This window comes from Citrus sinensis, chromosome 5 (assembly GCF_022201045.2).
Source record: "Citrus sinensis cultivar Valencia sweet orange chromosome 5, DVS_A1.0, whole genome shotgun sequence".
Taxonomy (NCBI): domain Eukaryota; kingdom Viridiplantae; phylum Streptophyta; class Magnoliopsida; order Sapindales; family Rutaceae; genus Citrus; species Citrus sinensis.
The window spans coordinates 3,810,931-3,829,563 of NC_068560.1; the positions used below are offsets into that span (position 1 = coordinate 3,810,931).

An 18,633-nucleotide genomic window follows, 5' to 3' on the forward strand; every position below is an offset into this window, starting at 1 on the left:
TCAGGATTCTGCCCTTCATGCTACAGTGCTAGATTATAAAATTTGGCAAATGGATGTCAAGAATGCCTTTCTAATCGGCATCTTGAAGAAGACATCTACATGCAACATCCAGATGGATTCATACAAAAAGGCCAAGAACACATGGTATGTAAGTTGTAAAGATCCATTTATGGATTGAAACAAACATCCCGGTCATGGAACATCATATTTGATCAAGCAATTAAATCGTTTGGATTCATTCAATACATTAATGAACCATGTGTGTACAAGAAAATTCAGAAAAAATATGTAGCATTCCTAGTTCTTTATATAGACGATATTCTCCTAATTGGAAACGATATAGGAGTATTGACTACAATAAAGAGTTGGTTAGCAAAATAATTTGATATGAAAGACCTGGGAGAGGCAAGTTATACTCTTGGTATCAAATTACTATGAGACCGGAAGAATAAAACTTTAGCTTTGTCTCAAGTGGTCTATATCGACAAGATATTAGCTAGATTTAGCATGGAAAATTCCAAGACTGGTTCATACATGGAATTGCATTGTCTAAGGATCAATCACCTAAAACATCTGAAGAGATAGAGAGAATGAGACGAGTTCCCTATGTAGAAGCAGTGGAAAGTTTCATGTATGCCATGCACTAGGCCAGACATCTATTTTTCGGTAGGGATGGTTAGCAGATATCAATCTAATCCTGGACCTGAATGCTAGACTGCAGTTAAGCATATTATAAAGTATCTGTAAAGAACTAAAAATTATATACTTGTGTACTCTGGTGATGAACTTATTCCAGTGGGTTATACTAATTCTGACTTTTTGTCAGATAAGGATTCTAGAAAAATCAACTTCTGGCTATGTGTTTACATTAGGAAGTGAAGCTATTAGTTGGATGAGTTTGAAACAATCTTGTATCACAGACTCCACAACTAAAGCTGAGTATGTGCTACATCTGAAGCTGCAAAAAAAGCTATATGGCTCTGCAAGTTTCTACAAAATCTTGAGGTGGTACCTGTTGTAACTGCACCCCTTAAACTATTTTGTGATTATGGTGGTGCGGTAGCTCAATCTAAGGAACCACAAGAAACCTAATATACTGAGAGGAAGTATCATCTTATAAGGGAATAGTGTGGAAATGTTATATGGCAGTACCCTAAATGGCATTAGATGCTAAATGGCAGATCTTATTACAATGACCATTAGTGGAAAACCTTTATAACCTTCACTTAGAGCCCTAGAGCATGTGCAATATGCTAGATATGCTTTAAGAGCTAGTGAGAGATTGTTGGGATTATATGCTCTTTTAAAGTATATTAATTTATTTTTTGATTAATAAAATATTTGAGATATTTTCAATAGCATAAAATATATATTGAATAAGGTCAGTTTAATCATATTATATATATTTATGTGATCATCATATGGATTCACAGAAGACATAAATACAAGTTATCTTATGATTAAATAGATTTAATTCGCAGTTGATAAATAGAGTTGGACGCTCTATTTATGTTTAGACTGTAGTAAATTCATTGAATGATTTGTCTTAATCATATATGAATTTACTGATGTAGTTTGACTACATTGAGTTGGATCACATATGAGATTTAATTAACCTTGAAATGAATGTCAGACTTATTAAATCTCATAGGCATTGATTTTACTGTAATCTTAATCTTGAGTTAGTTATGATTTCATGATTATAATTGTTATTCCATTTGGGTTACCAATGGGCACGACACACAATTGTGGTCAAGATTACCCGGTATCTTGGTGGGAGCAATTATGAGTATTGGAGTTATAGATTAATAATATAGAATTTGTACAACACATCTCTTGATGGATTTTCGGCACTTGATCATATAATTTTCTGGCCAGAGTGTGTCAATATATTTAGTATGTTGAAAATGATAATTAGAGAAAACCAGTAAGTATCAAGGAACAAGATGTAATTAAATCGATTGGACAGTTGAGATATTGATTTAATTAACGATGTGGTACAAAGGATTATGCAGTAAAGAAATCGATGTGGCTTGGGACGAATTATTATTCGAGTATACAATTTGGAGGTTAGTTCCAATCTTTTAGTGGAGTAGATTTGGAATTAAATAATTGGACTAGTTTAATTACAGGCCTAATTATTGTAGCCACTATTATATGTTCCCAAATGATCCCCGAGTTAGCTCATTTAATTAACTGCACCACTACTGGATTAATAAGCAAGATAACTAGCTATTTGGGTTAAAAGCCCAAATATATTATTTAGTGGGAGGCTCCATGTAATGTATTTGTGTCTAATGGGCCTTGTGTTATTTTCAAGGTGAACCCCTATGACAAGAAAGAAGTAACGTTACTTTTGGTTTATTATTTTTAATTTAAATCAAACTTGATTTAATAGAATTAAATAATATAAAAAATGGAGCCTAGGGTTTCCACTAAAGAGATATATAAAAAGGCTTATTTTCTCTAAAGGAAAAGAGAGTAGCCACTTTATACAGATCAGAGAAAAATATTTTTCTCTCTATTGTTGAGAGAAAATTTTTCTCGTGCTAGTTGCTTTAATGGTGATAAAGGCATCCACACGTCAAGTGCAGATCAAACTTGAGTCATAGCTTAGAAGATTATTTGGTGGCAGATCGTGATCTAACAAGAGTGGTGGTGACGGATCGTGATCTGGGAGCCTAAATCACTTTAGCGGAAAAAGGCAAATCAAATTTTCAAGGTACGATTTCTAGATTACAAATTCTTATATATTATGTGAGAGCGATCCTATTTATAAAAAATTTAAAAAAAAAAAAACTGACTTTTCCCCAACAGTATCCTTAAATAAGAATTCGTTGTATATGCCAAATATTGTGTTAGTGTTTTTATTTTATTTTTTGTTCAATTAACTGTTAATGAGGAATATATTTCTTCTTCAAATTCCTTTAGTTTTTATCTTTCCAATAATTACATTGTTTTTTTTTCTTTGGTTTTCTGCTCCTTGAAAAGCTAGATTGAAAGTAACTTGTAGTCCTCGGATTAACGAGAAGCTGAAAATCGTCTCAAGCAAACTCCTAGAAAGGTCTTTACCCAAGAACTGCTACAGCATTCCCTTCCCCATAAACTGTGAACAAATAACATATTATTTTCACTCTCGGGGAAAAACCCCATCATGTTCAAAATCTATTTTCTTTAATAATAAATTCTGGTTACGTTTTAATTTACAAGAATGGAAGGAAAGTACTTGACTTTATGAAAAAAGGATTAGCATCAAATAATTTCATCCTTTACTTGTTCCCATAGACGCAGAGCAAACTGTTCTTTCCTTCAATGCATTATAATATTATAATATACTATAGTCGTCAACGAGTCTCAAGAGTGACTGTATAATATTCTAAAGTGGAGTGTTTGGACTAAATTAAAAGATATAATATTCTAAGAGCCTACATATTCGGCTCGACGGCTCTTTTAACAATATAAGGAGCAGACAACAATTAGTTTCATGAAGTTCAATTCAAAAAAGAAGGAAAAAATGATCACTTCGTTTTCACAAATGAGAACCAACTGCAGTGGGAAAGCTGAATTGTCGGTTAGTTTGCTTATGAAATGAAGAGCGCCACTAAAATTAAAAAATACTTGAGCGATTGAAACGTCTATAAAATTTTTAGTTCACACATGTGATAGCGAGACAGGGTATCTTTCAAAGAGATCGTGCTAATTTTATTAAAATGCCCTTATCTAATTTCTTCTAGTATTTTTATTAAGCGGCTTCTTAGAATTTATCATACACTTAGCTCTAGTGACTCCTTGAATGAACTTCTATCTCTTCCTAATTTTCTTTCTAAACCGAAGGCAAAAGTGTTGATAGAAAAGTAGTAATGCGTTATTATCCAGTTAGATGATAAAATTTAAAGTTGGAGTAGCGTCTTGTACTTATTCAAAAAATTGGGTGGTTCAGTTTGGGTAATAATTTTATTAGAAATAAGTCAATATTTAATTACTGTATGGGTTGTATTTAAAAAAGAGGTTTAAAAGATTTAGTATGTTTAATTTTGTGATAATTGAGAGTATAACTATAATGTTCGTGCCTTGCTTCACAACCACTGAAACTTTTAGAGATGCTGTTCTTGCGTCAATTTATGTCATAAACATCCTTATCCACCATATACATGAATGCCCATACCAAAAATATTTCCAAAAGTTCTATACAATAGTGGTTTAAGGATTTTAGCATATAAATTTTTTAAATCCTTTTTCAGTTCATATTGATTTAGACATTTGGATCTAAACTATTCATGTCACTCATCTATTAGATAATGAATTTCACAATTAATAAAATTACTAATACCATTATATAAATGGTTTTTTTTTTCCAAAGATAATTAATGAGGTGGAGAAAGCATAAATTCAATTCGTTTAGCCTCTTACCTCCCCCAAGTTTCAAATCCAAGAGGCCAGTCAAGTAAAGTTGCTTGAAGCCACTCAGCCATGTCTTTGAGGGAAAATGAATGTTACATTAGTTGAGATATAATTGGATCCAAAATCTCAATAATATTCTTATTAGGGTTTTTATTATCAGCATCATTATGTCAATAGCATTATAACTTATTTATTTCTTATATTAGGGATTTGTCTAATCTTTTGTATTTATTAGATTAGATTATGTGGAATAATTGAGAATAGTTTTTGAAGCAAAACCAAGAAAATTGTTGTGTTCATGGGATTATATATCAAAGAGTTCCAAAAATATGTGGCTGCTACATTGGCAAGCATATCAAATATTTGTGAAATGTTAGACTATTTAGGAAATATGTATGTCTTAGTACTCTCTACTCAGTTTCATGAAATACTACAGTTATATAAAGGGAAGTATTATTAAAAACTAGCGAAACAGTATCGTATTTCATACAAAGAAGCAACCAACTTGCAAAAGCCAAAGAAAGCCTCCCTATTTCATATATTCTTGGTGTTTTAGTCTTCGTACCTTCAATATATATAGTCTATCGTTAGACATCTTTGATGATTACTATGGTCTCTTTAGGATGAAGGGTAATTTACTGTGTTAAGGAGATTTCAAGGAAGCAGTAAACACAACTGAAAGTGACTGGTGTTCGCAAAACAAGTTCGACTAGTTAATTCAACTAGGAGGCGGCAAGTGTTAGAAGGAGTTTGAAATTGTGCAATAATCTCAAAGGTTGTAATATTTCCTTACTCAGCAAATTACTTAATGAGCGTGACCTTGTGAACGTAGGATTATGATTTGAACTACGTATAAACCATCTATGTGAATGTAGGATGATGATTTGAAGTACATATAAATCATCTATGTGCTTTATTTCGGAATTTACCATTTTTGGCATCATTGATAAATTTATGAATAGTAAATGAACAGTGCAATAAATACTAACATGTGAACAGTATCATAAATTGTTAACCATTCTTAATCAATATGAAGAGCCAAAATAAAAAGATAATATGCAGAAGTTCCTTGATTAAAGGTCCATTCTTCATTAAACAATATAAAGAGCCAATATAAAAATACAATTTGCAAAAATTCCCCCACAAACGACTCTCCTTTTGGCTTACTTTAACGTAGTCTTTCTTTTTTCTTCCTTTGTTTTTGTCTTTTTCACTCACAAAGTCTTTCTTTAATTGATCAACTCATGCATAAATATATTTAAATGTATTCCATGAAGAATAAATATTAAAAAACGTTTGTTTGTCCTTTTAGTGGTTGAGACGTCTTTGAAAATTTTTAACCTTTTATATTACTTTGTTTTCTCAAAAAAATATTTTAATGTAAGGACAGTCATCAACATCAAGTCTCTTTGTAACAAGGGGTAGAAATTTGCTATATAGTTATTGGCTTTAAATTAATAAACCATAGGAGTTGGAGTATTTTACTTCCAATTCCATGTTTGGACAATGATAGCTTAAATTAAAAAAGAGAATTAATTGGAATAAGTCCCGTATAGGAACCATCATAAAAAGACTAAATTATATATGATACCTCAACTTGGGATAAGTTTATTTCAAGTAATTAAATTGTAATTATTTAATTATTTTCTAATTAAAAACTATATTAGTTAATCAATAAAATAAAAAGAAAATTTTAAATTATGGAAATAAAAATTAATTATTTAATTTTAATACCAATAATAATTTAAATATTATAATATGAATAATCAATAAAGAAAGAAATTTAATTTAATTTTTTAGTTAATAAATAATAAAAAAATCATTGTATTGTAAAAATATATATTTTATTATATGCAAAATTTGTTTATAAGGTTGTAAAAGTCATTTCCGCGTTTTTAATAAAACGTAGGAACCTCATTGAAAAATCTATTTTAATTATATATCTATATAATTATTTTTTTATTATTAATAAATTATTATTTATAATCCTGTCAATTTTACACCAAACTAAAACGCGCCAACGGAGCAACGACTGTCAGTATTACTGAAAACATTTTTTTAATATTTTATATATTACAATCAACGCCCAACACATAGTATCAATGTTCAATTAATGCCTAATATACAACTAAATTTCTCAAAGCTCGAGATATGAAAAAAGTACGATCATAGTCATTAGAAAAACTTAAATCCTCCATCTCAGAATTAAAAGAAATGTGGACTAACTCAAATAAATGGCTGTTGGCGGGGCCGTCCGCGTATTTCATACCTAAATCATAATTGACTTTTCAATTTATTATTTTGACCGGGAAAGACTATTTTAACGCAGAGCTGATTAATTTTTAAAGGCCGGCAAAGACTATTTTATGTAAATTTAATAAAATATTCAGGTTTTGTTTTTAGTAGGAAAAAAAAAAGACACAAAGAAGGAAATAAGTAGAAGTTACAGGTTTGATCACAACACCATCACAGTATCAATCCACTAGATGTATCTCTTTCTTCTCCATTCTTTCTTTTTAACTCTCTTGCGGTTTTCAATCTAGCTAGTGCAATCTTCAAAGCGCCTTAAGGTACGTACAAGTCACATGATCATTTTCTTAACATTCTGAACTACTTGTTTGTTTACACTCACAAACACACAAATTAAAAAAACCTCCACCTGTAGTTTCTCTCTCCCCGTTTTCTTTTGTAGTTTTCTTTATCAATTAGTTTGCACAAACTTAAGATATTAATTATCTTCTTTTTTTATCTTTTCATATTGATTATTGATGCAGAGTAAAGGGTTGAAGAAATTTTAATTAGATTAAAATTTATAATATTTTAATTAATTTATATTTTAGTTTAATTTAATTTTTTATCTAGAATCTTATTGTTTAGACATTACTTATTTGAGTAATATTCTTAATTTAGATATAAATCTTAGTAAAATAAGTTTTCTAATCAGATTACGATAAGTTTTAGTTAGTAAAAATAAGTGTCTTTTGTATCTTTTTAGAGGTTCGATTTCAATAATATTTTCAAATTTCTTTGTGAGTATTTAAACATTTAATTCTCAGTATTCTGCGAAATCAACGAGTGTTAGTCTCTAAATTCGTGATATCTTTTTTAATCAATATGAATTTAATTATTATTTTATTTCGATATTCTCTAAAATAAACAAAATATTTTAAACATTAACTTCCGCCGCATCAGTTTTGTATCAAACCTAAAACCCCGGTATTATCAATCTTACACAATCTACTACCAAACCTTTTCTTTCCCCTTTCTTTGAGTTTTCCGATGAGCTTTATTAAAAAAAAGGGATAAGAAAAAAAAAAGTCACCAGAAACGACAGCCGAGTCAGCCACCGTCCACGGCTGCCGTCGTTGATTTTCCTTGACCTTTGCAATGATCCGCCACCATCATCTGAGTCAGAACAAGCCGTCCATCAAGACCCAGCCTTGAAAGCTGCCGTTCCACCGCTGATATCACCGGAAAATTGCCATAACAGTGACGGATCCGCCGCCGTCGTTCACCAATTTTCGCCACGTTTTGGCCAGCAAAACCACCACCAATCAACTCCTCTCCACGAGCTTAACCTTCCTAGCCAGTTACCACTGTCGATTGACGCACCGATCGCCGGAAATCAATACAACTACAAACCCGCCTCCTTCATCTCGAAATTTCGGCCAAAACACCGCCACCATCATACTCACCGACCCGAAATCTTTCAGATCCGCCCATCCTTGTCCAAATTTCCGATCACCGTCGCCGATAACCCTATCTTTTGCTTATTCACAGTTTTGACCCAGTACTTTCATTTATACCATTATTGCCCTTTTGTTTTCTGATCTTAGCAAAAAAAGACCCAAACAAACACCAAAAAAAGAAGGAAAAAAAGAGAGAAAATAGAAAAAGAAGAAAAGAATTGAATCATGAACCACAACATCGCCGCCAAGATTCTGTCTTGAAAGAAGTTTTAATTAGGATGTTGAGAATTTTGCATTTGATTTCTCAAGATTTAGAAAAACCTCAAAATAGAAAACTCTTTGCATATAAAGCAGGCATATGGATTTGATGAATTTGTTTGTGATGATGTTAGTTATGAGGATAACAAGGAAAATAGTAACTTTATTTTACTTGACAATATTATTCCTTCCGAGGAGAATATTAATTGGTCATTTATGTCTACAACAAATTCTCAGTAAAAAGACATTAATTTGGATCGGCTGCCAAAATTTGATGAGTATCTTGATATTGTGGGACGAGAAGAGATAATTATTCATACATCTTTTGTTCTTGTGGAGAAAAGAGATACACCTTTTGATCTTGTGGAGAAAAGAGAGGTGGTTGTCGATACAATCTCTTATTGTTCTCTTGATTTGCCACAAGGAGACAAAAGGAGTTGTGATATTTTTCAACAGTTAGTAGATTATGAGAAGAAATCATTTTTCTTCAACTATCTTGAAGTTCAGCATGAACACTACGAGAAGACATTATTAGAGAAATTGTTGATAGAAGAATTTATTTTACGCCATTGGAGTGATTAGATGGACATTATTACAAAAGTTGAAAAATTTAAAGTTCGTTGTCTATGTCAAGCCTCCATTTTGAAAATTAATCCCTATACACATGAAGTTGTTCTTGAAAACTACAACATACAAAATTTGAGGATGAATTTTCTCCACACTGGCGAGGATGATGCAGAGCAAGGAATTGAACAAATCCTAATTAGATTGAAATTTATAATATTTAGGAATATTTTAATTAATTTGTATTTTAATTTAATTTAGTTTCCTATTTAGAGTCTTATTGTTTAGACATTGTGTAATATCCCAAATCTCCTAAGGGTATTTAAGTCTTTTTAATTTTAGTGATCCTTTTTACCCTAGTATAAATAGAACAAGATGTCTTTATCATTACAAGAGAGAAAAGAAAAGAAAAAAAAGAAGAAGAAAGTCTTCATCTTCTTCTTAGTTCTGCCATAGCCAACATATGGGATCAAGTTGTTATTGTTGGGAGAAGTTTTGGGGGTAAGTTTTAATCTTGGTTTTCATTAAATTGTTGTGGAGAAGCATAATTGCAATAGAAGTAGAAACCTAAGATTTTACAGAAATATGCTGACAGTGAATTATTACAAAAATCATAGTACTTTGTACAAATTGATTTTGATTTTGATTTTTGGGTATGTTAAACTAGACATCGTCTAGAATGTTTTGAAACTTGTTTCAAGTTAATCAGATAAGATTTCAATTAATTACGAGTTTTCAAAGTCAAGTCTGAAAACCTAAAAATTTATTATTTCAGTGAATGACATGAATTACGAAATTATTTTCACCATAGATAGACTTCTTAAAAAATTATGAAATTTAGACCAGTAATTTTTATATATGTCTAGTATGATTCTGGAAATTTGCATGATTTTATAATAAAGTAATAAATTGTTTTGTATTTTTAAAGCAAGTGTGTTCAAAACAGAAAACTGTTAAACAGTGTTGATGATGTCTGAAACGTCAATTATTTTCAATAGTTTTTGAAGGAATTATGTTATGAAATTTTTATCAATGAACTTTCAATGTGTCATCATATGGTCTGTAAAATCTGAGATTCTTCCAATAAGGGAATAATTTATTAAAAATCGGAGAATATGGATTGTTATGTTTTGAGGGCCAATTATTGAGGACATTTGAGGTTGAGTTTACGAGTTGTTTAAATTGAGATGTTTGAGGGCATTAGAGTTTATGATTGAGATTTGATTTAAGGTTAGAGATGATATTGATAAGGATATTTTTATGATGATTATAGGACGTGGGTGAGTTCGTTGGTTTGTTCTTGAGGTATTGAGTTGATTGCTGCGGAGCGAGGTAAGTCAATTCATGCATGATGTGCTTTATAATAAATGCAATTTATGTTATAAGAATTATGTTTAAATGGAAATTTTTACAAAACTGATTTCTCAAATATTCAAATGAATTTTGTAAAATAAAAACGCTTTTAAATGAATTTATACAAATATATTTTAAAATGAATTTTTCTTAAGAAATTAGTTTTCTTAAACTAAATGTTTTCTTAAAGAATTTTCTAAAAGAATTAAATATTCAAAGAAAAGTTCTTAAATTTTTTAGAAGATTTCAAATGCTATTTATGAAAGGATGTAAGGTGGATTCAAAATGTTTTGGCTCATAGTCCGTAGTAATGTATACAATGCAAATGTTATGATGTTATGTAATGTTATAGCCAGCTTGCTGGTATGATGATGGTCTTGTGCACAAGGATGTTATGAACAATGTGGGGTATAGTACCCTGAATGAGGAACAATGCGGGGTATAACACCCTAAATGATGAATGATGAATGATTAATGATGAATGATGATGACTACAAAGCATGAGCTACCAATGTTTACGCTTTAATGTTTTTATAAATGTTTTAATGTTTTTATATGAATCCACCCCTTATGCTGAATGAAGATGTTGTTATAAAATGTTTAAAGGTATATGACAAAGGTTTTCAAATATTGTGCATGGCTTTGCTTACCGAGCTGACGGCTCACCCCTCATCTCCAATATTTTGCAGATTGATTAGAGATATGGCTTGAGTTCTTAAATGGAGAATTTTTCTTAGTGGATCTTTGGAGTTGCTTTAAAAGATCAAATTTGGCTAGACTTCCTATTTTGCATTAGAGACTTTTCTTTGGAGACCTTATTTCATATGTTTTATGTAAGGATTCACTTGGAGTATAAATAATGATTGTCTATCTTGAGATTTATTAAGAAGGATAAAAGATGTGAGGTTTTCATTTCAATTTTACCCTTGTGTTTTCTTAGGAAATTTTTGGGGTGTTACACATTGCTATTTGAGTAACATTCCTAATTTAGATATAAGTCTTATTAAAATAGGTTTTCTAATCAAATTAGGATAAATCTTATTTAGTATAAATAAGTGTCTTTTGTAACTTTTTACAAGCTGAGATTCGATTTCAATAATATTTTTAAATTTTCAAATCTCTTTTTGAGCATTTGAATAGCTAATTCTTGGTATTATGCAGAATCAACGAGTCTTAATCTCTAAATTCGCGGCATTCTTTTAAATCAACGTGAATTTAGTTGTTCTTTTATTTCAGTGTTCTCTAGAATTAATGGGATATTTTGAACATTAAACTTCCATTGCATCAATTATTCATGTAATCTATCTTTTTTTTTTCAAGAACTTTTGCATTTCTGTTAGAAAAATTAATAATATGTGCCCCACAATGAATCCAACTTTAACTTTACCAAGGCAAACTTCTCGGTATTTTTATATGAGGTTGAGGTGAAATTATAGTGAACTCTCTATCATTACTTTTCCTAATAATTGTTTAGCATCATTATGTCACCATAAAAAAAAAGGCAAAATTACCAAGGAGGTAGATGAAAAAAATGAATGCCCAAGGAGAAGCCTTGTTATCAAAATTTTTTTGACGATGTTGTTTCCCCTCATCATACTGAGCTAGGTCAATTTATGGATTAATAACATAACATGTTTTAACAGTTAGCTTACTGATTATTTAAAAAATAATAATATTTTAATATTAACTTACTGATTATTTAAAAATAATAATATTTTAATATTAAGTAGAATATAACTGAAAAATAAGATTTAAATGAGTTTGGAAAAATGCTAATAGTATAACTCATCGGCAAAATTCAATCTGTGATCACTCTTACTCGAAAAAAAAATTAAGGTAAGCCTACCAGGGCTATCTTAATCCCCATAAGAGTCGTTATTTTGGATTGGACAAAGGAGAACAAAACGCTAGAGGATCTTAAAAGTCTAAAATCTGCCCCACAAGGGTATTATGTGATGGGGTGGGGTTATTTGTACCTAAATCATGCTTTAAAAGCTCATTTACTCAACATACTGACGTGTTAAATTTTTAAAAGATGAACTTCTACTCTAAACACTTATTAGAATCTTAAAATTACACTAAAGTTAATTTCTTTTGTTGAAGCTCTCTTTTTCAAAAGTCAACACCTACAACATAGGAATAACAATAAAATCCAGATTCGGTCTTCATCCACAAAGATTTGACTGATCTGGATTCAGAAAAATTTAGTTCTATATATTAAAAATGCAGATCCAGATGCAAAGAATTACAATCCGCACGGATCTAAATTTGGATATGGATATAAGAACATTTTAAAAATCGAATATTCAGATTAGGTTAGATTATATACTAAATTAAAATTAAATTAAAAAATTATTTTTTAATGTTTGATTTATATGCGGTAAATTGTGGATTTATGATATTGTTTATGATGTTGTTTTATATTATTCATGTTGAATTGTTGATTATTAAATTACAATTGAATTTTATTTGATATTATTAGGTCAATTGTTGAATTTTAACTTATGTGGATATGAATATCCAGGATATCCGTACAGAACTTGACACATTTTTTTGTTATGTATAAATCTTGAATTATTTGATTTTCTTGTTTATTTTTGGTTGAATCAAATTCAAGACTTTTCAAGTAGTGTTTGAAGGTAAATACGTTTGATACTCCATAAAAGATAAAGATTTAAGAAAAAAAGTGGGTGAAATAGGGTATTTTTGTGAGGTTATTTGAACCATAACCACTCTCTACATTCATAATTTCAAATAATTTTTTGACTGCCTAATTTTCTAATAATACTTCATAAATCTCTTTTATATATGCTCCTTACCTTATAAGTAATTAATTGGTATAATTTCTCGCTCTTCAACATCATGAATCTAGGTCATAAACTTCATTTAATCTTGACCATCATCAATTAACCATTAATCTAAAGGCCACAAAATCGTGTCAATAGTTGTGGAAAATTAAGGGGCCATATATCGTTTCCATTTTTAAAAGTTAGTATTTACTGTTAAGTTTGCCAATTGAAAAAGAATACATTTGAATGTGTGTGCTTCTAGCCTATGGGTGTTGAAGCATAATGATGTTTCATTATAAATCCTAAAAAAAAAATTGTTAAATCTGTTTTTTTTGCTTCTGGCACAGAAAAGTAAAATTTAGTTTAATTCTTAACACCAACATGGAAGAAGCTAGCAGTTCATCAAGGCGAGAAGCAAATGATCAAACCAACGTCTGCAACTGCAAGTAAGAAAATCAGTACTCTATATGTATCTAATATTAGATATGTAGATTTGATTTATTGTACTTTTGATGTTACATAATTTAATTGATGGATTGCATTTTGATTCGTTATTTATAATGAGAATTAAAGCTTAAAATCTTGAATATTTTGTGAATATATAGAAATTTTCCAATAAGATCCCAGACTTTATTAAAGTGCGAATTTAATTGAGTTTTTAGAAGGCCTATAGTTAATTAATGATATTGAGTTCGCTCTAACCCCTCTTCAAACTCACACGGAAGTAAATAAAATTGAGCGAATAATAAAGTTACCCTAAATTTTGAATTAATGATAAACTTACCTAAAAGATTTGCTTTTAATGGGATTGAGGTGGAGTTTATTGGTAAATTGCATATAATTTTTCGTGGATCCACCTAGCGTAACTAGCTGAAAACTATACACTACCTTATTCTCCAAGTGACTGTTGTTAAGAATTCTCACGATTACTTCTTACTAACAATTCAAAGTCTGCGACGCACAAAGTCAGCAATGGTGTGTGTGTATTATTTAACAAGAAACTCCTCACTTTAAAAAAGTGGGGGTGAAATTGAAGGACAAAAACAAAAATTTCAATGCAAGTGTTTACGTTTTTTTTTTTAATTATATTAGAGTTCATATTATTTTTCATTTTAGCATATGCTCATCTAACCTCTATCTCTTTTGGAAACAAAATTTGTGCCATTTTTTTTACTAGGAGAAATTATCTCTACAGTACCTTTCTTTTACCATATGTACATATAATCACTATAAAATTTTGACACGTACTTTGCCACTTTTGTTTCAAACTTGTATCAATTAACCACTTTGACACTCAAAATAACTATTTTATCCTTAAATAAATTAAAACACTATTTTATTCTATAAAATATTAAAAATATAAAATTGTAATTATAAGAATACCCCTAACTTTGATAAAACAAATAAATCTCAAAATATAAGATAATAAATTTTAAATGAAATTATAATTATAAAAAATATCATCTTGTAATTATAACTTTTTGTAATTTTAATTTCATTTAATTTTTGTAATTAAATTAATTATAGGAAAGTTTACAAAAATTAACATGAAAAGAAAGCTCCCTATAATTATTGTAAACTTCCCTATAATTAATATTAAGAAACTTTCCTATACAAATTGAATGAAATTATGATTACAAAAATTAACATGACAATTTTTAAATGAAATTATATTTATAAAAAATTAACATGTTGAATTTAAGATTTATTTATTTTAATAAATTCAAGGGTATTTTAATTTATTTAGGGATAAAATGATCATTTTCAAGTGTCAAAATGGTTGTTTGATACAAGATTAAAAACAAAGGTGGTGCAAGGTACATGTTAAATTTTATGGTGGTTCAATATATATATATAATGAAAGAAAGGTGATGCAGAGATAAATTCCCTTTTAACTAGCCCCTCTACAATTAACTCGAGTCTACCATTGGCGATCATCTGGATGACTAGATTGTAATAATAACTTCTCTGATATGTGATCCATTTTTGAGCTTATCTGCAGAGACAAAAACGAAGATGAAATCACTGTGACGGAGCCAAAAAATAGTGAACAAACTGAAGATTCAGAGAGTTCAACAGGTAAATAAATAATTAACATGAAGAGATTAATTAATTTTTAATTTACTGATTCAATTTCAGTATTATTAATTAATTTTCAAAATAATAATAACAATTATATAATTTATAGATTCTGCTTTCATGATGATTAACTCAGATGATCAAGAGGAGGATGAATATTGTGCTCGTTATTGGCCGCTGTACAGAATGATAGAGAAGAATGATTGGCGAGGTGTGGAAGATTTCGTCACTAACGATCCCGATGCCTTGACCGCCAAGACTATTGCACCGGGTTCAATGACAATATTTCACGCGATTGTGGAGTTATGGGTTGATGTTGAGTCTGATGACGCCACATGCCTCCTCGATAAGCTGGCGTCAAAGGTCGATCCACAAACACTAGAACAACGAGATGACATTGGGTACACGGCTCTATATCAGTGTGCGGTAAAAGGGAATCTAAGGGCCTTAAAAGTCCTAGTGAAGTATAACCCTGACTTAACAAACAAAAGGGATACTTTAGACAGTCTTCCGGTTATTCAGGCAGCGTATCATGGTCATAAGGATACGTTTCAGTATCTACGAGAGGTGACTCATGGAGTAGACATCTACAGCGGCAATGATGGTGCCAACATGCTTTCACGTCTCATCGACGCTACTTTATACGGTCAGTATTATCGAATGAACATTGAATTGTTTAAATATACACACTTAAATCTTGTTTGCCGCTTTCGAATAATGCGCTCCGCTAAACCAAATTCCTGTTTCTACTGTTGATTGCTTGGTTATACTTTAGTTTTATTATCTTCGTTTATATATGTCTATATATGATGCTCGCATTATATAGAGATCAAATACATCGCCACTACTCTGACTTTGTTCATTAATTAGATGTAGCTCTGGATTTATTGAAGCTTTATCCAACGATTGGCCGTGACAACATCGACTCTCGGAGAATTGTTCTAAACGCGCTGGCTGAAAAGCCTTACGCGTTTGCAAGTGGGAGTCGGCTTGGACATTTGCAACGCTTAATTTACAATTGTTGGTGTCAACAATCCTTTACGAACACACACACACATCTATATAGTGATCCTCCAATGAAGGAGCCCTCATTTTAATAAAATGAGGAAGCACTAATTGGAAGATGACCCCATATAGATGTGTGTATATATAGAGTGTTTATTTGTGTGGCCTAACAAAACCAAGCAAATAAATTTGCAGGCACTCCTGTGGAAGAGGAACTTGTTCCTTCCATTCAGACCAACGATAATCAAAATGTGGATGGAGACATGGAGAACCTTATCGTGACATCAAAAATCCACTCAAAAAAATCCACACGTTTTGGATGTGCTAAGCAAATCACTAAGACATTTGGTCTGTAAAACTAGTATATACTAAGTCTTCTTGAATTTATGATTCTGAATTGAAAGGTATTTCCTTTGTTTATACATATGGCAGGTGCAATGTGGCATAAATCGCATTGGATGCTCTGGAATGCCCTCATGCGCCTAAGTAAGTCTTGAGAGGCTGTGTTCAATTAAAATATAGTTGTTTGAAATTAATTTATTTATATCCTTTTATTGATCGAGTTCAGTTGCAGCCCCCAGCATCAAAGCTATACATGAACAAAAGTTAGCGCACATGAAGATTGTTGAAATTGTCAGAATTATCTGCAAAGAAGTGATTTGGACCCGTCACAGAAGAGAATTGAAGGGGGCATTGTTCACAGCTGCAAGATTGGGGATACACGAGTTTATCAATGAATTTATCATGGCCTATAACAGGAGTGGACATTGGTTGAATAAGGATGGGCGTAACGTATTTGATGTTGCAGTTTTACATCGTCGTGAAAAAGTTTTTAATCTAATACATCGTGTAAAATACACAACAAGTTTATTTTCAACAGAAGGCAATTCTGGCAACAACATCCTGCATTTAGCGGCAAAATTGGTACCTTCAAGTGAAGTGGCTGGTGCAGCATTGCAGATGCAGCGGGAGTTGCAATGGTTCAAGGTGTGATTGCTCATCCGACTACTTAATACACCTTTTTATATTTAATAGTCACAATTTGATGTTTGTGGCACAATAGGATAAATAAGTATTGATATTAAGACCAAAAAAAATTGACAGAAACATAGACAAAAATAAGATATCAAGAAACAATGCCGATTTACTCAATTGAAAAACAAGGTAAACCAGCGCCGTTTTTAACTTGTTTCTGTAAGCGTTCTATCACTTTGGCATTTGCAGGACATATGTAAGCGTGAAAACGCATAAACAATTCTTCAAAATGAAAATTTCCGACTAATTTCTTAGTCCAAATTGCCTTTAGTTATCATCTTCCCATTGAGGACATTGGGCCTTTCTACACCTAGAAATCTACCTTAAAAGAAACTTTTAGTCCTCGTGTTTATGACTTCTTCTCTGCAGGCGGTAGAAAAACTTATCCATCCAGACATGCTAGGAGATGAAAATAGTTCCAACCAAACTCCTAGAGAGGTCTTTACTGAAGAACACAAGGATTTAGTCAAAGAAGGAGAAAAATGGATGAAGGAAACAGCTTCATCTTGCTCAGTTGTAGCTGCACTCATTATCACTGTAGTGTTTGCCGCAGCTTTCACGGTACCTGGTGGCAGTGACAGCAGAGGAATACCAAATCTTTTACATGAAAAATCTTTCATGATTTTTGCCATTTCAGATATGCTTGCGCTTTTTTCATCCACTACGTCAGTTCTAATGTTCTTGGGCATCCTCAGTTCACGCTACGCAGAAGACGATTTTCTTGTATCGTTACCAAGGAAGTTAATTATTGGCCTCGTCGCCTTGTTCTTTTCTATTGCAAGCATGATGGTAGCCTTTGGTGCAACTGTTCACATATCTCTTTCTCATAAATGGAGTCTGGTTATCATTCCAATTGCCCTTGTTGGATGTGTCCCTGTCACCTTATTTGCATTGTTGCAGTTTCCTCTTTTGCTTGATATGTACTCATCTACTTATGGCCGCGGCATCATCATAGACAGCAGTTGGAGAGAATTAGCTAGTTGCGACTTGGTTGCTAAAGGTAGCTACAAAACACGGTTATAAAAGCTGATTCAATGGGGTTATTATCCCACTGTGTAACTGATTCATTTCTTGTTGATTTTTCCTGATACTTTTTCTATAATGATTGTTGAGTGTTTAGAGCTGTGTACTTGAATTTGGTTTATAAAAGACCATTCTGAGGATGGTTCGATTGAGGAACTGAATCTTAGAAAATTTATTCTATTTGTTTTGATCTCATTTAGATAATAATTGATCTTTGACCATATTTGTTTGATTGAGAAGGAACTATTCATCTGATTCCAATCAGACCTTTCCCTTTAGGATCAATATTTATTCCTATGATCTTCATTTGATTTCCATCAACAGGCAATTAAAAGTTGCGATGAAAAATTATGGACTACCAACCTGTCTGGGATGCTCGAAATCTTTGGTCGTAAGGTGACTAATGGTGCCTATTTCCTCGATAGAAACCAGCCTCA

The 18,633-nt window shown here is 31.3% G+C and overlaps 1 protein-coding gene across 1 annotated transcript; it reads left to right on the forward strand.

Moving 5' to 3' along the window:
* The first annotated feature begins 6,564 nt into the window (after nt 1-6,564).
* LOC112496483 (protein ACCELERATED CELL DEATH 6-like) lies at nt 6,565-18,286 on the forward strand. The gene is made up of 9 exons (XM_052440986.1): nt 6,565-6,971; nt 13,402-13,500; nt 15,057-15,133; nt 15,270-15,779; nt 16,004-16,153; nt 16,334-16,486; nt 16,571-16,624; nt 16,713-17,125; nt 17,543-18,286. Exons 2-9 carry the CDS (start codon nt 13,436-13,438, stop codon nt 18,194-18,196), a joined length of 2,076 nt encoding a protein of 691 aa, XP_052296946.1. The 5' UTR covers nt 6,565-6,971; nt 13,402-13,435; the 3' UTR covers nt 18,197-18,286.
* Nucleotides 18,287-18,633: the final 347 nt, after the last annotated feature.

What these genes read in the sequence shown, in the direction of transcription:
- LOC112496483 (XM_052440986.1), top strand. Translation starts at nt 13,436, where the DNA reads ATGGAAGAAGCTAGCAGTTCATCAAGGCGAGAAGCAAATGATCAAACC. An exon ending in AGATTCAGAGAGTTCAACAG is followed by an intron (nt 15,134 to 15,269) that starts GTAAATAAATAA and finishes TGATTAACTCAG; the next exon opens with ATGATCAAGAGGAGGATGAA. An exon ending in GGGAGTTGCAATGGTTCAAG is followed by an intron (nt 17,126 to 17,542) that starts GTGTGATTGCTC and finishes TCTTCTCTGCAG; the next exon opens with GCGGTAGAAAAACTTATCCA.